The sequence below is a fragment of the Camponotus floridanus genome, unplaced genomic scaffold, assembly GCF_003227725.1.
Source record: "Camponotus floridanus strain SB8 unplaced genomic scaffold, Cflo_v7.5 scaffold86, whole genome shotgun sequence".
Classification (NCBI taxonomy): Eukaryota; Metazoa; Arthropoda; class Insecta; order Hymenoptera; family Formicidae; genus Camponotus; species Camponotus floridanus.
The window spans coordinates 630,037-656,820 of record NW_020229856.1 but is presented as its reverse complement, the minus strand read 5'-3'; the positions used below and the strand labels follow the sequence as shown (position 1 = coordinate 656,820).

At 36.0% G+C, this 26,784-nt stretch overlaps 3 protein-coding genes across 8 annotated transcripts; 1 reads left to right on the top strand and 2 right to left on the bottom strand.

Annotated features, from left to right (window-relative positions):
* Positions 1 to 1,884: 1,884 nt before the first annotated feature.
* LOC105252891 (ubiquitin carboxyl-terminal hydrolase Usp2-like) lies at positions 1,885 to 13,576 on the bottom strand. 5 transcript variants are annotated; one of them, XM_025414639.1, is made up of 8 exons: positions 13,314 to 13,576; positions 8,564 to 8,941; positions 8,010 to 8,093; positions 5,691 to 7,005; positions 3,727 to 3,822; positions 3,291 to 3,643; positions 2,878 to 3,203; positions 1,885 to 2,744 (listed from the first exon to the last, which is right to left on the bottom strand). In XM_025414639.1, exons 2-8 carry the CDS (start codon positions 8,911 to 8,913, stop codon positions 2,428 to 2,430), a joined length of 2,841 nt encoding a protein of 946 aa, XP_025270424.1. In that variant the 5' UTR covers positions 8,914 to 8,941; positions 13,314 to 13,576; the 3' UTR covers positions 1,885 to 2,427. The 5 variants fall into 5 exon arrangements, with proteins under 5 accessions (XP_025270424.1, XP_025270425.1, XP_019883605.2 ...); XM_025414640.1 differs by having other exon boundaries at positions 8,564 to 8,902; positions 13,314 to 13,575; XM_020028046.2 differs by having other exon boundaries at positions 6,204 to 7,005; positions 13,314 to 13,571.
* A 245-nt stretch (positions 13,577 to 13,821) lies between these two features.
* LOC105252892 lies at positions 13,822 to 17,837 on the top strand. 2 transcript variants are annotated; one of them, XM_025414644.1, is made up of 5 exons: positions 13,822 to 14,097; positions 14,629 to 14,737; positions 15,411 to 15,629; positions 15,721 to 15,924; positions 17,656 to 17,837. In XM_025414644.1, exons 1-5 carry the CDS (start codon positions 13,955 to 13,957, stop codon positions 17,671 to 17,673), a joined length of 693 nt encoding a protein of 230 aa, XP_025270429.1. In that variant the 5' UTR covers positions 13,822 to 13,954; the 3' UTR covers positions 17,674 to 17,837. The 2 variants fall into 2 exon arrangements, with proteins under 2 accessions (XP_025270429.1, XP_025270428.1); XM_025414643.1 differs by lacking the exon at positions 17,656 to 17,837 and adding an exon at positions 16,016 to 16,208 and having other exon boundaries at positions 13,840 to 14,097.
* Positions 17,838 to 18,086: 249 nt separating this feature from the next.
* On the bottom strand, positions 18,087 to 25,851 carry LOC105252893 (D-3-phosphoglycerate dehydrogenase). Its single transcript, XM_011260528.3, has 7 exons — positions 25,664 to 25,851; positions 24,635 to 24,775; positions 20,962 to 21,113; positions 20,166 to 20,518; positions 19,678 to 19,896; positions 19,050 to 19,481; positions 18,087 to 18,517 (listed from the first exon to the last, which is right to left on the bottom strand). Exons 2-7 carry the CDS (start codon positions 24,767 to 24,769, stop codon positions 18,273 to 18,275), a joined length of 1,536 nt encoding a protein of 511 aa, XP_011258830.1. The 5' UTR covers positions 24,770 to 24,775; positions 25,664 to 25,851; the 3' UTR covers positions 18,087 to 18,272.
* Between the last annotated feature and the right edge of the window lie 933 nt (positions 25,852 to 26,784).

Genomic DNA, 26,784 nt, shown 5'->3' with positions numbered 1-26,784 from the left:
TTGACTGGGACGAGACTGCGACGAGATCGAGATGCGCGTCTCGATGAATCTCGGTCTCGGGGAATCGGTCCGCATCCACATCGGCGACGGCGACGGTGACGGGAGCCAAGGCGGCGAGGACAGGCGACGTCTCTCACGCGTCTCTCGACGCATACACGTATATATATATACAACACATATACATATATATATATATATATATATATATATATATATATATATATTGTATATATATATATATCCTACATCTATCGGGCACTCGTCGTCAGGTCGCCGCTCTCCGACGAGAGATCACTGCCCTCACGCACACCCGACACGACGAGACGACTCGACTCGACTCGACTCGACTCGATTCGATTCAACTCGACGAGACCGGGCTCCGGGCTCCGGGCTTTCTCTCGTTCGTTGGCGCGGACCAGTCGGCCAGTAACGTATCGCGAAACGACCGAGCCACCGCTAACCGGATCGCTAACCGATTCGCGCGCTCGACGCACGACGCACGACACGCGTCGTAATCGCTCCGCCGGCCGAACGTGACGGGCTACGCGCGATTTCCGGCCTATTACGAGCACTTGGCGACAAAGAGGACGGCGCGGAACAACGGACGGACGAGACGACGGACCGGGTTCAACCGAGACGTCGACTCTCTTCTCGGAGGGAAGGAGGGAGGGGGGAGGAGGAGAGAGAGCAACGCGCGATGCAGTCGGAGGAAAAAAAGAGAGAGAGAGAGAGAGGGCAATTTTTGCAAATCGAGCGAAACGCGGGCGAGACTCTTCACTCTCGAGGCGTAGCACGCGTGTCGCGCGGAGAAGCGAACGGACGCACACGAGACTTTTCGCGGGTGGTCGTGACCCTCTGGTGGCGGCCGGCGAGACGACCTTACTCGACGACGCGACGTGACACGACGTACGGGACGGGACGAGACGGGACGGACGCGCAGCGGCGGCCAGCGACGGCGACGGTGGCGGTGGCGGCGGTGGTGGCGGTAGACGCGGTACATCGACTCTATCCACCTCCTCCTCCTCCTCCTCGCGTAACATGTCTGTCTCCCCGCGTATGCATATTGCACGCGTGCGCGGACGTTTATCGCAATTTTGTCGGTTTACCGCCAATCGCTCGCTTCCTCCTCGACCACCTTCTAGACAAGTCGCTTCGAGGAAAGAGACCGGAGGAAACGAGTAGAGAAAATTCCAGCGAAAATATCGAGAGAACGGAACGAAATACGCGAAAACCGGATGGATTTTTAAAGCCGCGTCTTTCCGCGCGGACGCGTAGGTTCTGCTCGTATATAGGCCGTTTCGCTAAAAGGACGCCGGCGCCATCTATGCGAGAAGGCGCGAACGCGTTTTTGCGAATCGATCGCGCCGCACGTGTCTCGCGCTCCGAATACGTCAAGGTTGGCGACCGCGATCGGTCGACGAGGAACCTTGCCAAATGACGCGTCAGCCTCGCATTTCCCTGTTTCCATCCGGTCCGAGTACAATATTCTCTCTCTTGTTTCGTCTCTCGCAAATTTACACAATATATTCTCCTTTCCCCGTAATCTACCATTTTTATTAGCATATATAATATGTATGTATAATATATATATATATATTTGTCAATTATCGAATATATTATTTTATTTTCTCTCTTCCCATAAATTATAATAAATAACTCTCGTGTGACTCGTGATTATATTAAACAAAATATTTTACAAAAGTAAATAGCCGTATGTCGCGCCACAATAATGTGTTTAATGAAGAGTGGGAGATGTATTTTTTATGTATATATGTATATATATATATATATATATATATATATATATATATATATATATATATATGTATCGTCTATTTTAAAGTAATTAGACATCCGAAGCACTATGCGTAGTATGCGCGTGTGTGTGTGTGTACAATCTTTGGCGACTTGTATCGTTGTACCTCTTTATTCTCTTCCAAACAATCGAAACAGTGCTTTATTATAGTCCTGCGCGTGCGATTAAAATAATAAATAAAAACGTATCGCCCTATCTCACAAACATGATTGCAATGTAAATTATCTCGCAAAACATAGTCTTTGCTAGTAAAAAAGAAATAAATAATTTCATACGGATTAAACTTGATATGCGGAAATCATTTCCCGTGTCAAGTGCGTATAAAGTATGTATAATCATTAATTATATATCCAATTATCGATCCCATAATCTTGCATCTTCATATAAAGGGACATTGTACCGTGTGTTATACCCAGAAACGTATCGCAGGAAGAGACGCGATTCTCTCATCGCCAACAAGGTCGATCGCGACCTGCCCGAGCTTCCGTTTCAATGTTTAGTCGCTTTTCGATATATCGCAAGACAGAGTTTCTTTACTAGGCTGTTGAGGCTGAGTTGAGGTATCGAGAGAGGCAAGATGGTTGTGTTTAGCTCTCTAACGTGGCGTAAGGTTACAAGTGAGAACTATGAGGCTGTTGTTCGTAAAACAGTACATAGGCTTCACTGGAAACGACCGATCGTGACGACACGACAGACACTCGGCTGTCGTTATACTCGTGCCATTCTCCCGAGTACGGATGCTTACAGTACGCGGTATAATGACCAGAGTACGTCGTACCCGAATGATTCGCTACTCCATACAGATTGTATGTACAGCCCGGAACTCTCGGGGCGGCAAAGGCACTGAGATCTAAACCCGTCAACGGAAAGTCCACCATCACGTTCAGCTTGCCGCGGAAACGTTCCATCGGAGAGAAACGTTTTAAATCTAACAGATAGAATATTAAGGAAAATATCCTTTTATACAAACTAAATCTGTTTTGCTCGCTCTTCGTTTTCATCGAAATTTGCCGCAAATTTCAATTATATAACTATCGATATCAATTTGAAAAAAAGGATACGAATTACCAAAATTTTCGGGAATTTCTGTATGCTGAAGCTCTTGGTACACTTTCTTCTCATTTGACATTTGGAGCATGTTGGTTTTTCGTCGCCGTCCAACACCTCCTCTCGAGTGAAATGCTCCAAGCATTGACTCAGCTTCACCGTACCACTCCTGCCTGGTATTGGCAAACTTAAATCCCAGAACGGGTCGAGAGTGACCGACACGTGATCGCAAGAGGTGCAATGTAAAGACGAACGTAATTGCCCGACGAAAACATCGACTATCATACTGTCTTCGCTGCGAAGATAACGTTTCCAACTCTCGACCGCTTTTTGCATATCCCTAAATAAAATAGTAATTTAGTTGCTTTGTTGTAAAAATCAAACCGTTATGTATACGCGCTTTTAAAAATATACAATCTACACTTACGTATAACTATCGGGTATATCTCCGTGTATGGGTGGTAGCTTTGTGGTGACTCTGTTGACATCTTCGTGCAAACCCTCCAACAAGTATCTGAGAAATTCCTGAGCATCCTGTTGACTATAACCCATAAAACGTGGCGCGAATCTCTGTATCTGAGACTTGAGCGCGGTCGTGTTTACCACGTGATCACCGCCCACCTCCCACAATTCGTGGATCACTTGGCTGAAAGCTTTGATCAGAGCGCCTTTCATGCTCGACGTGGTAGTATTTATGTCGGCCAGATATTGTTCGTTCAGCAAATACTCCAACAGAGGTCTCGTGTTGCTCAAGCACTGAATCACGCTGTTCATGAAACACTAAAATGATACGTGCATCAAGTAACTATATATAATAGTGGCCAAGGTGAAAGAAACCATATATTTCGTTAAGATATACTCACTGTATTTCCAATATTCCGTAAGCCGTTTAGACCACATCGTTCATCGCGCGAAATTTGCAGACGATTACGTGTTGATCTATTTGTCGGATTTCCTTCCTAGAAATTATTAAATCATCGTTATTTATTTACGTAAGTTGCTCTATAATGATTGTTAATTAAACGAGGGCACAGTCTATAGATTGTTGTAAATATCGTCGTCTTGAGAAGTTGTCATTTTTTTCTACAAGTATCTAAAACCTTCATTGATTCTAATCGATGAAATATTGCTCGATAAGAGAAGGCTTAAGCGGGACGGCAAACAAATTACGTTACAGAAACAAAACGCGCAAATTAGATTTGTCACATCTTGTTGTTAGGCACACGTACAGGTATGTGAACGTTGCTACATTTATTAAACTACACATTTATTAAAATACATTTACAAACGGGATAGAAAAAAATGTTAACATGACGTGTCTTTAGTTTATAAAAAATAAAAGCGATCGATTTAGTCGGTAGTATGCGGGAAAACTGACAAATGAAAAATATTTTCGCAATCTCTCGAGTACTCACCTGTGAATGTGAGACAAACGAAGAAGATTGGACGGTATGCGAAATGGAGCGGAGCGGAATTATCGCCGAATTATCGACGCGTGTCGAATTAATTCTGGTCGAAATACGTTTATAGGATATCAAAGGTGTCGCGATGCCGAGGAAAAAGGCATAAGCGGACACGAGGCTTATCGCTGTCCACAGACACCACAAAGCCCATCCTATTGCCTGGGTGTGAGCCAGTTTACACGATTGGTCACTCAATTTCCAAGAAATAGTATTTCGAAGAATAGCATTTCTCACAATTATACGATTTTAAAATGTTCTTCTTCGCGTTGCACGCAATGCGTCGCGCGTGCATCCGAATAAACGAAAAATGATTCATTCTCGTCACGCCTGTCGATGTATGTTAATCATAAACGTTACTTAATGACATTATATCTTGTAATATCATTTTCGTGCGACGAAAATTATTACTTATTATTTTTTTTCACAAACGTCATTTTGTTATTTAAACGCAATGGACACTTGGAATGTCGATACTTTTTTACAAATGCATTAAACAACTCGCGTAAACTCTATAACCGGGACAATCGCAAACAATTTATGAGCCAAAGACGCAATTAATGTACATATGATGGCTTCACTCGCTTTACGATCGCGATTATTACTATTGATACATTGTTGATTACGTGAAATAATCTTTGCGTGAACAAATGTACAAACTCTGGAAAGACAAGTCTATCGTAGATTACCGCGAAATACTGTAGTCCTCCATCTCCCAAGGAACTCGAGAAGAAGAGAGAACGAGCTCTAAGCTATTAATAAAACGCAGCGACGCTTGCGATTAACTTTGAAGAGACTCTAGTTGGAAAGACGGCGAGAGGGCAAAGAGATGTCGTAATAGAGATGGGCGGGAAGTAAACGAATCGCGTGTGGCGGCGTAATTCTTTTCCCTTGACATGTGTCGAGGCACGAAATCCGTTTTCGTATCGAAGAAGAAAATCCTTGCAACAGAATTTTTCTTTGGATTATTGACAAAAATATAGATATTTTATATCGCGAATCACGCGATTTTCAATACATTTTTGCGAGAATTATTAACGCGATTCCACATGTCTTACATAAATGTCCAAGCATCTTGATCTCCCTGTATTATACTCGCGCTTTCGACTACTACCGATTCTCGCAAGATCCAACCTCGTGTAATTATGAATTCAACATTTTGAAAACATTAGAGCACGGTACAGCACGACGGAAATTAATATAAAGTATATACGTAATAGAAAAATATAGATATATATATATATATATATATATATATATATATATATATAATATAATTATATATAATATATATATATATATATATATATATATATATATATATAATCTACCCTGCATCAGACCGAAACGTTTACAAACGCACTCACGTATTGCTCGTTGACACTGCGATAAATACTCTGATGCGCCGTGGATGGATTTGTCGGGGACGATGTCTGGTGGCCGGTATTGGAGAAGAGAGCAGACTGATCGGTTCTCCTCGACGTCGAAGGAACGGACGGATCGTCGCCGTGCGTAACGGACGGTCTGCCGGCTACGCTGTCTATCGGCGGCGCTCCGCCAAAAGCATCCGAGCCATCGTTCCTTTCCTTCTCGCCATCTTCGGAAATATCTCGGTCGTTGATGCAATTATTTTGCAGAAACGTGACGATCGACGGAATATCGTCGGCGCCGCGCGTTACCTTGTTGCTCGTCGCGATCTCGCCTTCTTCCTCCCCTTGTGTCACCTTGTTCCGAGCGTTGTTATTGATCAGCAGTTCGTTACGAGTATTAGTCGCGTGGTTAGTTAACAGGTCAAGGCTACTAACATCACTAATCAAACCACTACCACTACCACCAGCGGGGGTGGCGGGAGAAAGAAGATTATGCTTAGCGGGCGAGACCTCGTCCGATCGGTGGTGGCGCTGTTGATGGAAGCGATGATTGTTGAGATTATCGTCGTCGTTGTTATCGTCGTCGTTGTCCCCGTCCTCGTCGTTGTCGTCGTTGTCGTTGTTGTTTACGCCGTATCCGCACGCGATATCCTCGTCGTTGCTATCCTGCCGGGTGTTGCCAAGGTTGCCGTTGTTGTTGTGCCGATCGTCGTTAATGTCTTTGGTACCGTCGTCGTGGTCGTCGTCGTCGTTAGCGTCGTCGTCGTCGTCGTCGTCGTCGTTTAGCTTACGCGTAATATGATCGTCGTCGACAATGTTTGTTACCTCGGCAAGAGACGCGGCGCTGTCCGCGCGTGCATGCCCGGCAGCTATGGTGAGCACCGTGCTGTTTGTAGGTATCGGTCTTCTCTTGTTTGTAGATTTTGACCATAGGCCACCGACCGCGCCGGTAGTGGAGGCGACGGCGGCCGACGAGGAGGAGGACGACGAGGAGAGCGAAGACTCTGGACGTAGATCTCTGCGCTCCGCTTCGCGCTCGTCGCCGCCAAACAACTCGTTTAGAGACGACGACGTCGAACGATGCCTCCAGTGATGCGCGCTGCCGCTACTCGCTTGTTGCTGACGTTGAATATTCGGCACGTAACTGGATGGCGAGTACCTGCTGATAATATCCGCGGCCGCATCGACGTTGTCGATCTTGCGCTCTCTCGAGGACGATGAGGTCGAAGAGTATCTGCCGCTGCTGGTGCCGTTGACGGTGCTCGTCGCAACACCGCCACCCGTTTCGCCGTAGGACGACGATGAGACTGATCTGTAAAATTCATCCAAGATGTATGTAAGAATATTGCGATCGTCGTGTTTCTCGTCAAACTGGGCCTGCGGCCAGGGCTTCGTCTGCTCTCCTACACTCTCCGCAATTGCGTTGTGCAATGCGCGCGAGTGTAGGAGAGTGTAGAGTATAGACGTTTCGTATTTATTGGCGAAGAGAGAGAGAGAGAAAGAGAGACTGACACGCGCATGTTTGAAATCCAAACGTTTCCGCTAAACGAAACTATTCTACCTTGTCGATATCAAAGTTGTTTATTAATCGACTCGCGATATCGTTTACAAAAATGCGACAGTCTCGTAATTCAATTATATTCATATTATAATTCGACTCGAAAGAAAACTCGGTGCAAAAATATTCTTCAAAAAGCAAACACATATACACAAATATTGCACACAATCTTGGTCAAGGTCTACGATTACATTTCATGGCGCGAATGTGCTTATTTAAAATCGATAAATATGGCCACGCGCTCCCTCGATAATAGCCGCGAATACTGCTTTATAGCGGTTGCTTTTCATTTCGTAAAGGGATAAAGTTATCCGATTCGGAATAACAAGTAGCAAACATAGCGCGCGCGCGACCCATTTACGATTGACCTAGACCTTTACTGTCGGTTCACATGTATGAATATATCTCTCACTGTCTTTGTAATTGAATTATAATAACGCGAATAAAAGCAAGTTACTAAATTTTAATGTACAAGACTTGATAAATGATTGTACTACCATCATCGAGAAATATGTAATTATGTATTATTAAAAGAATAAAACGATATTAAATTTATCGTATAGAATTTTAAAGTTATTTCTCTCACTCTCTTTCTCTCTCTTTCTCTTGATTATAAAGGTGCAAACAACTTGATATCGGTTAGTATTATATGGCTATTGTGTAGACATGTCAACTATCAATTCCATCTGCATCGTGAGACAAATGAAATGTTTCGTGTTCCGTCAATCCTTCTAAAGCCTATGTCGGAGATTGCTCACCTTGCAGGTGAGCAGTTGGACCGACTGTACTCCGACGAATAGTTCCTGCGGATGCTCGTGCCGATAGAAGCCGACGAATAGAAGCTGCAGAGTCGATCGATTATGTAAACACATTTTGTCACATTTTAATTTAACATTTTGCGGGACAGCGCGTCGATTCGTTATTAAGTTTAGTTATATCATTATAACAGATTATTCTATTTCTATACGTAATTACAAGATTCTTGACTTGGTATTTCCATCTATTCAACTGACAATGAGTCTACTTAAACTCGTGCAACGAATGCTCTACATCCACGTGGCTGAATGAAACGTATTCTTTTTAATTCAGCATAAAGAGTCTCTCTATTTTGTTCAATTGTCCACTTTAGACAAAAGTCAAAAGGCAAGAATCATGTGCATTTCATTGAAATATCCAGTATTACCTATTCAAAGGCCTTTTCAAGGATAGTATTATTTTACAGAAAGACATACGCAAAGTCTATCGTCTCGCAATTTCCTAGCATTTTCCGCTCTAGCTCTATACTCGAGATGTACTCGAGATGCGTACCAACCTTGACGGGGGGCAATAGGATCGCCTGTACTCCGAGGAGATGTAGCTGGAGTGCAGACCCGCCGAGGACGGCGAGTAGAAGCTGGTGGTGGGTCGGTCGAGGAGCGAGGAGGTCCCGGCAACGGAGGACCGGTAGGTATTGAACTTGGACGTCGCGCCGCCGATGCCGGACGAGGCGGTACCGCCGCTACCGGTCCCGCTCGAGTATCTCCGGTTGGGCGAATGCGGCATTGGACTCGTGCTGTACGACACCGCTACGGCGCCCGTCTGCCCGCTGCGATGATACGACATTGCGCGTCCCGACTCGCCAATCTCCTCCTTGAGTTTCTCCGTCGAGTGCCTGAAATTCATTTTACTGCACACTATTCTCACGCCAACTCTAAAAAATAAAGCGTAATATTTTATTAACAGAATATCACGGATTTCAACGTCGGCATTTTTTTTCTCTCGACACACGTGCACACGCACACACAGCATTTCGAGGACCGAATGGTTCCGAGAAGACGCGCCGTCTCTCGTTTCTCTCGGGAGAGCTTTGATCCAAAGTGAATTTGATAATCGCTCAAAGCGTACGTGTGTCGGAAACTCTATTACCCACGCGCGCGTATAAGTAATAATTGGGCTTCATACTTGGTCTTCGCATGGCACATTTGACACATTATACGGGATAGGCCATTTTAATCTACGCACTGAAATATCTCAAAATCCATAAGGTAAAAATGTTTCAGACAAAAGTTGTACAGCTTGAAGGGGGACATAAGATGGCGCCATTAGTTTGATCTTGAAGAGTCACCTGAAAAGTATTTTTTCATCACTCGGAAAGTACTCAATGAAAAAATACTTTATTATAGTGTTTTGGAAAGCTCTTGAGGCAAGCTACAAGAATATGTAAAAGTATATAGGGTGTCCCGTTTAAAAAGTTGGAGGGGACCTTCACGTTACCTTCAGGTGACTCTTCGAAGTCAAACTAATGGCACCATCTTATGTCCCCCGTCAAGCCATATAACTTTTGTCTGAAACATTTTTGTCTTAAACTTATGGATTTTGAGATATTTCAATGCGTAGATTAAAATGGCCTACCCTGTATAATTATGGGCGGCAAACGAGAAGGATCATCGTCGTCTTGGCGCGCGATACGACAAATTCGTTCGACCTCGTCTCGCATGATCTTTTCTACAAAAGTGTGAAAAATCGCTATAGCGAAGAACGATCCGTTGTCACAGCTGATTGCATTAAAGCTCGACAACGTGTATTCGGATTTGCGATTCGCCAGGACACGAGTTATATTTGTCGAATGCAAAAAAGCCGCGAGGAGATTTTCGTTTGTAATAATAGAGCGACGGCACTCGTTCGCTAACACTGTCGTTATATCTGTCGTTTCTATAAATAATCGTCCTAATGGTCGAGGAAATGGAAGAAAACGGAAAAGTGGCCGGCGTCGATAGATCGCGGATTCGACGCCGAGAATTTTTCCCGAGCGATTTTTGGCAACCGTCCCACTTTTCATCAGAATCCGATGCGTAGTAGAAGGCCGGAATCCAATATAAACCGTGTCGTTTCGGATTTTGTTACAAAGCTACGCGGCGCGCGTGCACGTAAACTCTTACTTTGCTCAAGAGTGCCACGATTTTGCGCTCGAATTTCCGTTAAAAATCAAAATAACCTCGACGCGCGTAAATACGATCCGCGATGCATAAAATAACGTAACAATCGTCGAATAATTCAACACGATATTCATTTGCAATATCTCTAGATATCTCGTTGACTTTCGATATCTCTTACGGCGATATAGGCGCGAACTTTTTCAGTAAATCGAACGAAATTTGTCGAGAACTCGACGATGTATCTCGTAGGAAAAAAAAAGTCCGAGTCGAAACGAGTCGAACAGCGCCGAAATCTAAAACAATTCGCTGACGAAAAAAACGATAGACGTGTTTAAATAAACGTAAAACAGATTATTATATGTTGCGCAATCGTAACTTTTGCGGCAAATTACATACTTTGCCGCATACTCGTCAGGACGAGTGTTTCCAACAACGGTAAAATCGATATCATTACATAATAGTGTAAAGGATAATCGAATAAAAATGACGCGATCGAAAAATGTCACGATATTAACTCGTTATATGATAGAGTATACGGTATACGATATTAATTAAATTTTATTTTAATCGCCAATATGTAATTAATAACACATTGTGTTTTAACAGACAAGTAAAGCGAAAATTTATTTATATTTCAATCGCGATAAACACTCTCGAAGATCCTTTGAACTACTTACGATAATAATTATAGAATCGAGATAATGTCCCTGACGAGCAACGCGTGACGATTCGCGTTCGTCTAACCTATCATTATTACATTAGATTAATTTATATACTACATACTATATATTTAACAATAGAGAGATTATCGGGATATATATTATTTTTCTGTATGGAAATTATTTTTGCATCATTTAATTTAACATTAACGTATTAATTAACGAGGAGGGACATATGCGACATCAGCGGATTCTGGAAATAGATTACAATTTGATTAACTTATACAAGAGAAACACGGGAATTATGACATAACGCGTGGGTTCCTTTTGCTGCCGTTAATTAATTTGACAGCAATTTATCTCCGGCTGCGTTCGTTTACTTAACCGGCATTTAAGCCGGCGAGGTTAAAAAAAGTGGCACAAGTACCATTCGCAATTAATATACGTATTTAGTCGCGCTTTTTCAAGGATCATCTCGAGCACACACAAATGTCGAATCAAGAGACGAATCATTAAAGATTATCGGCTTTATCAAGCATTTCTCGAGATTCGACGTTTAAAAAGAAGAAAAAAAACTTTTTTCTTTAAAAAAAGGAAAAAAAATTATTCGAGCGATAACTCGCACATACTATAGACGATTCGCGAGTTATATAATACAGAATTGATAGATATCGGTACACGTATATCGACGACCTTAAGGTTTCATCGAGTATGCTAGAGAAGACACCGATCGATATCGCATCTTCCGCCAAAGGCACGAATGCGATGAAATATATATAATATTAAAATATTCGCAAATGTCGCACATGAGCATTTCAACATGTTTACATTTACTTTTCCTCTCTTTTCGCGAAACATTGCGACAAACGTGATCCGCATCGTCGATTCATCGGCGTCCCGAAATCAGATCGATCAGGATCGTAAAAATAGCCCCGCGTCAAAATCCCGTCAACTACAACTCAAGTCCACGCGCCCGACAGAGTTTGCGACTGTACATCTTTAGAAGAATATACATGTAATGTAACGTATATAAAATATATTTCATCATCGAGGCGACAAGTCATACGTGAAACGAGTCGCGAAATTAATATACCTGATACTTTTGCCTCGCAACGAGAGAACTCGCGCCTTGTCATCTCGGAACAAGTCGGATGCTTCGATATAAAATGCATAAAAACGACAATAAGGAAAAATCATCGCGAAAAATGAATGTCACGATGAAAAGCACAAGTATTCGCAGCCTCGAAACTCGTACACGAATGTTGGACTAAACTGACTTTAACTCGCGACGTATTACATCGGTTGCGATTCAACGCGCAACAATAATAAATTGCGAGTAAACGAAAGCGGACTCGTTTAATTCACATTCGCCTTTTTTCCGTGCGCGTGTAAGGTTAATATTACATTTGTCGTACGACAAATTTTTTAAACACATTAACTGGCTGCGGAATAGAACGTTTCTAAAAGCTCAAAAAATTACTATCCCGCAGCCGATCGATGCGCTTCAAAAATTTGTCATACGACAAATATAATATTAGGCTAATAACGTACCCGCAGATTGATTTCTCTCGTTTCGGACGATACACTCGCAAAGGGAGGGGGGGGGGGATCGCGTCCACGAATATTTTTATACGACGACTGGATAACCTAACTATGGTCAGACTCGAGCCAAGCGTTTGCGCGTCCCTCTCTTCCTCGACATTTGATCGCAAGAATTCGGAAATGGGGTAATTACACGTTAACGAGGAATCGTCTCTCGTAAATGCGTCCTGTCAAAGCGCGACACGCTTATGCGGCAAAAGTCGACGAGCCGGGGGAAAGAGAAAGCGCGAGGGTGGGTGGGTGGATGGCTGGACGGGGGAGGAGGAAAAAAAGTCGATGGAAATACTCACGGCGACCGACGAGAGACAACAAGATGAAGCGCAGGTAATGGACGCGCGGCCAAAAATACGGAAGGAGACTCGAAAACCTGTAGGAAACCTATAGGAAACCCGTCGTCGATTGGTTATCGAAAAACTCACCCGTGACCGTGACACTTGGCGATCGCTCGCGTCACGATTTCCTTCTTCGGAGACGGAGAGGGAGGAGGGGGGCGAGGAAAAAACAAGTCGCGGACAGAGTCGCGCGGCGAAACTAGTTCATCGGGCCATCCTGACGATGACGTCACCGGGAACGCGCGGTCCGAATTCCAATGGGCGCAAAACGATATATTGGGTCGGTAAAACGAGAAGTTGGTAATCGGCGGAACACGCGGCCAATCGCACACCCGTGCGTACGTATATGTACATGTACGTGCGTAGAGAGAAGGACGATCGATTCGCGTCGAAACTGGCCTCGGCGCGTTCCTGCTCTATTACTATATGCGGGCTCGCGTAGCCTTACACGTTCCGATTCGCTCGCGTGTGTGCGCGCACGTCTAACGTAATAACGCGACGCCGTTTAGCGTTTCTCACTCGGGATCGTCTGGCGATTCCGCGCTATTTATTACCTTTCGTCAACGCGTCCTCTCTCAGTCCACCCGACACTCGCCCTATCGCGATATTATCGGCACTGGTACGCCAACAACGTGCGCGCGAACAATATGGCGATACAAGATTGCCGATTTCCGCGTTGACAGTCATCGCATCCTTTACGGCGCGACGGTGACGGCGCGAGGCGCGACGACGAAGGCGGACGGGGCGACGGAGACGACGAGGGCGACGGCAGCGGCAGCGCCGACGATGACGACGACGACGACCGCCTTCTGCGCTAGCGCGCGAAAAAGCGCGCCCGACGCGACGCGCTCGCCCGCCAAAATTCTCATCCTTTGGAATTCGAGTCGCCCGTCTCGTCGTTTGTAAACCACAGCCTCGTATCACCTCTGTAGCGCACATGCGGCAAGTTTGTCGGACGGCGCTCCGATTGGCTGTTACCGCGGAAAGCCTAGAAACTCCCTAGACGGAGATTTTGTCGGAAGGCGCTCCGATTGGCTGTTTGCCGCGGAAACCCTCTAGACGACAGCCAATCGGAAGAGTTTTCGGGAATATCGCTTAAATTGGAAGTTCACCCAAACTTTGTTGCACATCGGACGAAAGGGTACGAAAGAGTAGTATGGAGCGGATGTGACAAAAACAAGAGAGTATTGTAAAGATGTGTAGAGATGCGTTTGTTGCATTTGCGTTATTTCTAATATTATTTTGCGACGCAACGTCATCGGAATGCACGCAACAGGGTCCTTGTATTTGTACGCTATCGGACGGCTATTACAATCTGTCCGCCCTCGCTGATCAATTGTTTGTATATTTCGAACGATTAACCTTTAAGTATTTGTTTTTCTCGCGTAAAATACAATAGAATGTTCGTTTCTTTTTTCAAATCCTAGAGAAAGCAAAAGTACATTTTTCGACTAAAACTGATGAAGAAACAAATTAAATATATTGACGGATAAGTTGGCGCGCTTTAAGGATTTTTTTTTTTTAAATAATGTAGATTTTTCCTCTACTTTCCTTTTTTTCTAACGATATCAATTACTTTATGTACAGAATAATATTAATTAATGTAAACAAATTTATATAGCGCTACATGTAAATATTTTATATATATTAAACCTATGTAATGACATTTATGTTGACGTACCATTTATTTGAGAAAGCATATAGAGAATAACATTGATTATTTTATATCAAATATAAAATAACTTATAAAATGTTATTTAATAAATTTTATTTATGAGCTCGTATCTAACATGTTGGTTTTAAAAATGTGTCTAATATTTACTAAATCATAATTATAGATTATTGATTAATTGATTCATATATTTTCAGACCACTTGAAGATACTCTAGGGGATTATACGATATATTTTCATCCGTGCACAAATGTTAAAATAAAGACACAGAGCAATATTATGTGTGCCAATGAAAGTAAATTATCGGTAAGACTCAAAATACAATTTTAATTAAATCTTATAATAACTAAATCTTATAATATATATATATGTCATTAGTTGTATTTGTATTGCATTATGATAAAATACTCTTGTAATTTTTAGTTAAAAAGTTTATTTATTTAATTATTGTGATTATAGCATTGGAAAGAAAAAATTGTAAATTCTTTTTTCATGCATGATATATATTGAAATAAGTTTATTATTTTAATATATGTAAATAATTTTGTTTGTACAGTATTTGCATTTGAATAATGCAGATTGGTGAAACTTTCATTAATATATTAGCTAACAATTATAAAATATTTTTCTTACAATTATCATAATTTATGTTCTTGCTGGAAACGTATGTAGATTGAGTTTTATCTGTTTAAATATCGATGCGAAATAATAAGGAAATTTTTGATATATATTTCACCAATATATATACTAAAAATATTAATACAAAAAGAATTAATCTATTTCAATGTATAACATAAGAAAATTTACATATTTTTCGTTTTCCTGCTCTATAGCTATAATAAACAACAAAAGCCTTAATGATGATAATTCATGTACTCAATTTACAAATTTTAGTCATGTTTTCTAGCTAAAATATGATTAATTATTTCCTGATAGAAAAGTAAATTAAATAAAAGCCATAAATATTATATTCTTATAGGTATGCATATTTGATAAGCAGAAAAACTTAACGCAAAGTTTTGGGACAATAGAGGAAACGACAATGAAACTGCCGAAAGGAAATAAATATCCGATTTTTGAATTACATCATAATAACATTACATTACAGATAGATATTATATGCCTTCCTAATAGCAACGGAACAAATTTCAAAATAGATAAAGGGAATAAATTTCCTCCCTCTAGCTCTAATCAATACGTAAGTACAAAAGTAGCAACAAAGTACTGTCATCAGTTTAACGATTATACATTTAAATACATATGTAAATTGTATGTAATAATGTTTACAGCGTTTTTTCTTGATATCACCATATGGATGTAAAGAATCGTACAAAGGATTATCCACTGGTTCCGTATTACTTATCCTCTTCTTTACTGTCACTGGAATATACTTTATTGGTGGAATCGTAACATTAAGAATATTGAGGGGAGCAACAGGCTGGGAAATGTTGCCAAATCATGACTTTTGGTCTAACCTTCCTCTACTAGTCAGAGTAAGTAGCATCATTGTCATATTCCTTGTAAAATGGTAATCATTGCTATTCGATTTAACTAAAAAGATTATCTTTTTGTAATTTTCTACAGGATGGCATTGTCTTCACCTTTAATTGTTGTCGAGCAGATAGTTACGAAAGAATATAAGATTATTTTTACAAGTTTTGTTTATAAAATGTGACTTTACAATTCAGTATATTATTATTATTATTATTAAATAGCATATCTGTAGTATATCTTGGATTATTTCTAACCATATTCGGTATTAATACATTTTTATGTACATTTATTTAATTAATTAACAGATAGATACATATTTGTACATTAATTTGAAGAATTGCTTACATTCGATTATTATTATCTTTTAATTTTGTTTTGCATATATTTCTGTTAGTACCAGTATATGTTAAAAGACAAAGTGTACATACACCTAAAAATGTGATATTATAAGTTATTACTATATTATGTGTCAATATTATTTTTTTCAATCCTTAGATATTTTAATTCAATACAAAAGTAGTTTATATACAGGATATCCGGAAAATCGCCCATAATACTAATATATAATTAAATTTAAAATTTAAATTTAAAAATTCAAATTTAAAAATTTAAATTTAAAAATTCAAATTTAAAAATTTAAATTTAAAAATTCAAATTTAAATTTAAAAATTTAAATTTTAAATTTAAAAATTCAAATTTAAATTTAAAAATTTAAATTTAAAAATTCAAATTTAAATTTAAAAATTTAAATTTAAAATTTAAATTTAAAAATTTAAAATTTAAATTTAAAAATTTAAAATTTAAATTTAAAAATTTAAATTTAAAAATTAAATTTAAAATTTAAATTTAAAAATTTAAATTTAAAATTTAAATTTAAAATTTAAATTTAAAAATTTAAATTTAAATTTGAATTTTTAAATTTAAATTTTTAAATTTAAATTTTAAATTTAAATTTTAAATTTAAATTTTTAAATTTGAATTTTTAAATTTAAATTTTTAAATTTAAATTTTTAAATTTAAATTTAAATTTAAATTTAAAAATGTAAAATTTTAATTTAAATTAAAAAATTTAAATTTAAAAATTCAAAATTTAAAATTTACATTTTAAATTTAGAAAAAATGTAAAACAGAGGGATGCCAAGCGGACTATGATATTTTTAACATAAAAGTGGTTACTCGGAACGACTTATTTCCGGACCTATGTTTATATAACTTTTTCTTCTTTTTGGGTCCCAAAGTATTGCGAGCGATTTTCTGGACATCCTGTATAATGTATGTTATTGCAAATTGTACAATGAACATCTAATTGAAGATGATTGATAAGAAAATACAATTACACGTCAAAGAATTTTTCCATTTTTATTTAATCAGATGTGTTTCTTTTCATCTATATTGATAAATAAAAAATAATAAAAGAAATTGTAAGCCATGTAAGCTAATATAAACGATTAGGATATTTATGATATGATATATTTAGACATTAGAAGGGTTCTGATGGTAGAGTTAGCCATTTTCACAAATATATACAAATTTTTGAAAGACTCTTTCTATCTCTCTCTCTCTCTTTTAATCTACAAATATATTTTTTATAAATATATTTTATAAAAATATATTTGAACTAAATAGTGACTAAGTAGTGAACCAAGATTACCTCTTTCTACATTAATAAGTTAAGAATAAGTTTTATTGAGTTATACGTTTTAATATTAAACTATTCACTTATATTGCAGATCCTTCTAGTGTTGTAATAATACACAAAACGGGAGTGGTGATTTGATATAAAGTGATGTTTTATTAATAAACATTCCCTATTAAAAAAAATATAAATATTTATACAAACACTTGTTTTATACTTCTTTTTTTACATTTCTACGTACATGTGTATAAAAATGTAACTTATTTAATACATGGTGCTATGTGTAATGAAAATATTTTATCCATTATTGTGCAATCGAAAATATTTCGTCTTCTTTTTATAATCTTTTTTTCCTAAGTAAAGATAATTGTTTAAGGTAAAGATAATTGTTATCGCAATATGTATATTATCAATATTGTCTCTTAACTCTCTTTCTCTTTTTCTTATTCTTCCTAATCGTCTATTTTCACCTGATAATAAATAAAGATTCTCCACGATATTTTATATAATTAAAAGATTGCATATTTTTTTAGAATTGCATAAAAACTTTCCACGGATTTATATTAATTGGACAATACTAGATTTTTAAAAAATTCAAACTTCAACCATATTCGTTTCAACCATATTCCTTTTCTTAAGAATCGTCTATCATTAATACATTTCTGTATACATCACTAATACATTTCTGTATGCATTCTGCAAGGTCACGGTTCAAAAGCTTTCGATCTCGTCTACTTGTACTGAGATTTCTCGATCGGTTTGAATAATTACCCAGCTTCCGTTGGCATTCAAGTTGTGAATGTTTATGCTCTTTGACGAGAAGACATTTACGATATTGGCGAGATCTTGCACTCTGTTTGCACGATACAAGCAAATATAATCGCTGAATGCGATGCCATTTGCGAAAACAGCGTCGTCCAAAGCGAGCAGTAGCAATTGATTGTCACGCACTGTCCCTGTAATAAACAATAATTTAAATATGGATATATTGTATTTTGTATGTTAATATGTGTATTTTATGTATATTTTATTTGCAACTTTTTAATCTTATAGATAACATGATATAATATTTTTGTTAATAAAATATTTATTTCAAATATTAAGAATAAATAATAACGAAATTATTATCATATTTTGTTAAAAATTTGGAAAATTCTTACAAGAGTTCTACTAAAATTTTAAATAAATTGTCAAGAATTTATTCTTAATATTTGAAATGATAAAAACAAAAATAAATAACAAGTTTGTAAGAGTGCCTAAAAATTCGATCGAAAAATACTCTATTTATTTACTAATTTCTTTATAATGAAATATATAATTACTTTTTTTATATATTTTCAAAGATTTATATTTTTTTAATGTTTAATATGTCAAGAAGTCTAAAATTCTTTAGAGAAAAGTTAAAATCGAAACCTATAGATAGATTATCGTCAAACTTTATTTACTTCAAAATCCTGAAGAATGTTTTATTTAATAGTTTAATATTACCTTTAATAATATGCTCTTCGACTTTCACGATAACTGCTTTGTTGTCGCCCTCAACGTGGCTCTCTTGCAATCTTATGCCGATATCTTGCGCCAAAGTGGGCGCGTTAATTAGATTTAGGCCATTTTTCGTTTGACCGGTCAATATACCGACCAGAACAGCCGTATGTATAAATTGTTTGTCTTGCATACCACTCCCTACAGTCTGACTGTGAATGATTGTGTCTAGTTTGCCCTTGAGGAAGCGACCGGCCAATTGACCCAATTTCTTTGACAATTCTATCCAAGGTTCATTCTCATTCGTCATGGCGGCAGATAAAACTGGAGCGTTTACGATACCGGTGACAGCATATTCCGCCGATTTGCCGGACAAGCCCAGAAATTGTTGAGCAATCTCCTCCGCGACTCGTAGCTGAGCCTCGGCCGTACTAGCACCTTTTTGTATAAAAAATAATGAATTACTTTTATTATTTCTAGAAACGAAGCGTAATGTGGAACAGTGCAGCAAATATTAATTTATTTGATCAAATTTCATTAAAATAATAAAATAGAAAGAAAAGTTAAATCAGACTTCGAAAATATAGATGTTTAAACGATTAATTGTCGCGCGAAAAGTATAAACGAAAAGTACCAAGATGAGGTGTCGCGACCACTTTTGGATGTTTAATGAGTTCTAAGGTGACCGGATTCTTCGGTGGCTCTTCCACAAAGACGTCCAAAGCTGCTCCGCCACAATGTTCGAGCTTTAATGAATTCAAGAGAGCCTCTTCATCAACAATGCCACCACGTGCGACATTAACGATGTATACTCCTTTCTTGCATTTCGCCAAGGTTGTCGCGTTGATCAAATCTACGAGCAAAAGATTATATTAATTAGTAATTGTTTATAATTTTCCATATTATTAAATTAGTGCAAAAGATTTGTTGCTTATGCATACTCGGATCAAGTTTTATCTTAAATTATTTATATTATATCTGAGACATTTTGAAAACAAATGTTAAAAAAATTACTCATGTTGACTAATAAAAATTCGACATATTATGTAATTTTATTTTCCATTTTCGACAAATCTTTGGCATCAAACTATATAATAATTTCGCAATAAAAATGACTCGTACTTTTTGTTTGAGGTATTAGCGGCGTATGAACAGTGATGTAGTCAGCCACGGGCCATATATTTTCCAAATCGAGCAATCTGACACCAAGCTCGTCGGCGACCTCGGGCTTCAAAATCGGGTCAAATGCTACAATATTCATGCCGAAGCTCTGCATTCTATAGGCTACCTCGCGACCTATGCGACCCATTCCGAGGATCGCAAGAGTTTTGCCGGATAATTCGTATCCCGAGTAAAGTTTCCGATCCCATCGACCCTCTTTCAATGATTGCGCGGCTTGTGCAACATTACGTGCAAGCGAAGAGATCAAAGCGCATGTTAGCTCACAAGCGCTGATACTGTTGCCTCCCGGAGTACTGCAATTGTCAAAACAAATAATGCAATTATGTACCAATAATGCAATTATGCACCGCGGCTGTCAATCAAATTAATTGTTATATTTGAATTTTCTTTATAATCACTCGTGTTTTGAAAATATTTTTCGTATTGCTTGAGTCTTCTCGAAGTATATTTTAAGTCTGATTAAATATAATAATTTGTTTAAATATTAATCAAGTAACTGTTATAATAAAAGGAGTTTTCTGTCACTGATTAATAAGATCTTCTAATTCATAAATTATTTTAAAGTTTTTAAAAAAGATTTTACAAGAAAAGATAGCATTCGATGAAGTCATTTTAAATGATAACTTTTGTAAACCCGTAAAATTGCTTTTTAATTAACTGTTGAATTGTTTTTTCATCTTTATTTTTTTGTTATATTGTAGACAAGATAGAAGAATACCAAATAATATGTACATACTTTAATACAATTACTCCTTTACGTGTGGCAGCTTGAAGATCTATGTTGTCAACGCCGGTACCAGCTCGTCCAACTACGCGAAGATTTGGACAAGCGGCAAAAACATCCGCCGTAACTTTGGTCTCAGATCGAACGATAAGAGCATCGTGATTCTATTCGACAGACAAAAACATATGTTGATGTATATAGATTTTCATTTCTCTTAAACAATAAAAGTATAATTAGAAAATATAAAATATATGTATTTGATATATTTTAATTGATAAAACTATAATTATTATTATATAAAACATATTTTGACATGTCTCTGAGATATAGAAAAGAATTAATTTAATAATTTTCGTTCTAGCATTTTTTTATATAACTTATTTATAATTACTTATGTATAATTAAATAATATGAATCGATTCATTCTAATCTTATTGCTTAAAAAGATTACCGCTGCAAACTAATTATTGAATTTGCGCAAAATTGAGAGACATGTATTCCACGTTTAATCAATTTAGGCTTATTATAATTATCTGCACAAGAGATAACGTACAGCTGCATGGCCTATCGTAGTTATTTTCGAATTGCGATACATTTTGTAACATATTCTTGCGAATAAAAGGAAATATATGAAGCAAAAATACTGAAATATTTTGTAGCATGTATGTTTAAGAAATATGTTATATATCAACTATTATTAATAATATGAATAGATATTTGTAAATATATTACAATAGTTTATAAATTTGTCATTAACAGAAGAATAATCTTTTTCTTAATTTTCATATTTATTTCAATTTCAAATTTAATGTATCTATTTCTTGTGAAAAAATTTTATTTGGAAATATCAAATATGCAGAAAAGAAACGGCGATAGAAAGAAGAGATTTTAAACTTAACGTTTTATTCTTTAAATAATTTATACAACTTCACGAATTAAATTCCTATGAATTCTTTTTAAATGATCTATTTTATTCGAGTTTTTTTTTCTTTTCAACTATATAATAAGTGAAATTAGGTCCAGAGAAGAGAGAGCTTTTCTTATTTCTTTTCCTAAAATCTATTTATTTTTATCCAAAATTTTCTATTTTTTTATTTATATTTACCGCAATTTGAGAAAGACTTCCAAAATCTACAATTTTTTGCTTCAAATTATTGATATAAAAGAATTTTTAGTAATTTCTTTTTACTTTTATCTCACAATTAGTTGAAACTTATGTTGCATTCAACGGATCGCGTTCACGCATATAATATCGATTTATTTTAATTGCACTCATGCATTCATTTCTTAGGTTTTCTAATAAGAGCAGAAGGAGCGAGATACTAAAGTCAATAAATGTATGGATAAATGCGAGAATGGAGACGGAATAGAACAAATCTCCTTGTACGAGCGCCTATGTGTGTAGACATGTGGTATAAACCGGTGGTACAACGACCCGTCACAGAGCTAACCGGTATTCGTGCCAGCCGATTCAACTGGATTTAACCGGATCGCCGACTCGAATGCACGCAATTAAGACAAGAAAAAATAAACAGAGACGGGGAGAACCAAAGGAACGATAGAGACGGAAAAAGGGAGAGGAAAGACGCGTCCGCCATACGGTCTCTGCATACATATTACTTTATAACGTTGCATTAAATCGAAAATGTCTCGCTTTAAGATTGGAATATTTGACGCTTAAAGATTTGTACGATTTAGAAGAATGTAAATATTTTACATATAATTATTTTTATAGTTTAAATAGATGATCTATAATTTATAAAATTTAAATTTCAGGAGAAATATATAACATTTTAAAAAGCATAAACTTTTCATATAAAATTATAACAATTATAACAATTTTTTATTGTAATGTGGATTCGTTGTCTTATTATGCCAATGTGTGAAATTATGACTGTGATTCAATTCTCAGAATTTTTTTGACTTTATTATATAACTTACAGTTTTTTTTCGCATATTGCAAAAATGCGCAAACAAGAGATATAACTTTGAACTCATTTTCTTCCGCTTTAGATACAAAATATCTAATAAAATTAAAATTGCGGCATGTTGAATGTATACGAGTATATTCACAAACAAATAAATTATTACTTGCTTAATTAAAATATTAATACATTCTACATGTTTTACATAATTAATACATTCTACATATTTTACATAATTATTTAAAAAAGAGCAAAATATTTTATTATTCTTATTTTATATATGTAACATTATTTTATATTTGGTAATATAAAATATAAATAGCACTGATTATTTGAAGTAAGTAAAATTTTATCTCTCTGTGTGTTTAAGCTTAATCGGTTTATTGAGATTTTTACGTAATGCATATGGAAAAAACAGTATTTGATTGATAAAATCGGTTTAGTGCAAAGGCGAAAAAAAAATAGTTTATTTATATAGGACGAAACATATTTCAATTTTAGTTGGACACTTTTTTATCCACGTTTTTGTTAAAATATATATTTATATAGTATATTCACAAATCGAATAATAAAAGAAATAAAAGGGCTTATTTGAGGGTATATAAAATCAATTCATGTTTGAAAAATATTTTTTGCATTTTCCCCCTTTCACAGAGAGAGAGAGGGAGAGAGAGAGAGAGAGAGCTCTTTTTTATAATTTCATGTGTAACTACATTTTTTTGCACAGTTTTCTTACCAGTATGGTCCATTATCACAATTGAATTTATCTCTTACACATGAATTCCAATGTAATCTAATCTTGTCGAAAATTTGTTTTCATTTGATTACGTAGTATTTCTCGTATGATAAATTATGCGTCGACATTAATTTGTAATTATAATCATTAATAGTCCTACACGCAAAAAACTTTTACAATCTCCGAAATTAAAATATCGTTATTCATAATCCCAAAATTATTAACATATTTTTTTAAACAACAGCAACTCTAATAAAAAGCTTTTCAAGTGATAAATTTGTTTTTTCATAGCTTTTCGTTAAAAAATGCAACGAAAAATATAATAAATTACATTTCTAGCTGTCGTTTCATTTCATTTAACTTTCAGCGAATTTGATGCACAATATTCATTGAAATCAATAAATATGGAAAACTTTATACAATGCAAATATTGCTTAATGGATATATAAATATACCGATAAATTTTCTTTGAAACGCACAAGATACTTTTTTAATTGTTACAAAAGCTCAATAATTGTGAATCGAAAAAGATAATAATTGTAGAATTTAAAAGAGATCAATAAATATAGCTTCCAATTTGAAAAATACTGTTGAAATAAATCAAATTTAAACTCAATTTATAATAACATCGGTATATAAAAGACACATTAATATCGTCACAAAAGAAATATCGATGCTTTGAGAATAATCCATCATTTTGTAATTTAAATGTAATTAAAAAGAAACATTTTTAAACATTTAAGATTAAAATGTTATAAATTAGTCATAAATTTAAAAATTTATAACGATAAAAAAATCATAAAATAATAATAAAAAATCATAATCTCTTAAATAAATAAAAAGTCATAATCTTTCAAATAGAAAAATTTTTCAGAAACAAAAGAAAAACGAAATCTTATCTTTACAATCAATCTTTGATATTGAAAAGATTGATGACTTTGCGTTTTTCCTTATATAACTCATCTTTACTTTACTTTATTAAAGCATAATATGAAAATTATTTTCCTAATTTTGATCCGCTTACCTGTAATTCATTAATCAATTCATCCTTTGACAGTTTATGTTTCGTGGTAACTGGAATGCCATGTTCTGTCAATAACGCGCCACAAGATTTATCCACGGGATCACTTATCAAGACGCTGCTGAGCTTGACCGACATGTTATCCTTGAACAAAAAATCCTTGAATAATGTTTATGTTCACAGACAGTATTTCTATCCGCTTATAGTTAGAGACGTTGGATGCAATAATAAAATGATATGACTTGAAAATTTAGTACATTATGATTAAATCTCGTAATTAATTGCTATAAAATAACATGATTTGAATAAAGCTGAATAAATAAAGCATTATTAAAGTATGGAAATAACATAAAATTGCGTAGCAGTTAACGGAGATATATCTATCAAAATGTACATATTTTTTGCAATAAAAAAAGAACATTACTAGTCGATAAGGTTATATAAGCAAGATTTTCTTTCGTGTTTGATCAAATGGACTACAGAAATTTTTTTTCCAGTGTATTCTATTCAATGTATTCTATTCAAATTTTCTACGACGCAACGTACTAATTTACATATCAATACTAATAATAAAACGTATATATGCAAAAAATAATTGTACTGAAAATGATTATATCTTCAAAGATTTTATTGGCTCATCACGATGCTTCTCAAATGTTAAAAGATGAAGAAAAATTCTGTTAGAGTATATTTCAAAGTGTTCTTTTCTTCTCGTATAACAAAATCTATCATAAAATAAAATCGCACTTGAACAATAAGGTCAAAAGATAGTTTTAAAAAAATCATCGAGATCTATGTTTTTAGATTACATATTATTTTACATTATGATGCCACTGTAACATTTTTCGCATCCTTCGAAAATTTAATGTTGCAAGATGTGCTGTGCATTTGCGATAATAAAAAGTGATCGAGGAAAGCAACAAGTGTCAGATTTTGAACAATTTTCCAAGTCGAGGCGATTCTCTATTTGATCGCCAAGCGCGCATACGAGATGACAGATGATTTGAATTTGAATTTAAATGCAGGACCTACCTTTCGTAGCGTTTCTCTTTTTGCGTCGAAAATTTATGACGTCGTGGCAAATCGTAGTTTTTAAAAAAATAGGCACCGAAGACTCAACTCGTGACTGGTGGTATTCTGTATAGACGGTAGTCTAGCCGTAAACTGAGTCGTTCTACTGTGATTTATCTTCTTATAGCGGACTCCCCACTCTGACAAAAGTAGAATAAATTGTTGACAGACAACCTCGATCGTCTCTCTTCCCGGCTCTCGTCCGTTCGCTGACGAAAATTGCTCGATATACACATTCGGTGTCACGAGTCTTGCTTGACTAGGCATTTTCACGACGAATGTGTAAATAATTAATATGAATATTCATAGTTTCCTCTATTAACCTTGTATCATTTACCCATGAACTTTCCGTTTTTAATAATTATCAGTAAGATAACTTTGATAAACTGAAATAAAATGATAGAAAAACTGACATTTTCATGACAACAAATTATTCAAGATAATCTAATTCACGTGATTTACTTCTCTCTGTATAATGCATTCCTTATATATATACACACATACGTATGTATCGTGTGTATATATACGATACAAAAAATGTACATCACGTTTATATAATTTTTATCGATTAGAGACGTCTTCTTCTTCTGTAAAAAATGAATGATATGCTAACGCTGATAGTTGCAGCATTAACAACTTTAATTTTATTTCCACTGTTGCTTTATTAGGCTCGATATTTTATTACGAAACTGTGTTGATCATTAATAGCAATTAACTACGCCTTACGCACTTGATAGCAATAAACTACGCACTGCTATCTATCTCTACTGTAATTAATATAAATGTAATATATAGATATATATAAATTACATTTTTCATTATATATATATATGTAAGATAAAAATATAATTTTATACTATACACAAATGTTTTAGTGAAAATTTTAAAATTATTCGTGTATCACTTCCTTTTCGTTATCAAAAATCTTATCAATCATTGATAGATTTATATGTTAATTGTGAATTCACAATATTAAACTATTAAAAATCTAACAAATATATTTTATTCGCTTATTCCTTCAATTTTGAAATAGAAATATATTGATCTTGTAAATAAATGAACGAACAGAACTTTTTATTCGC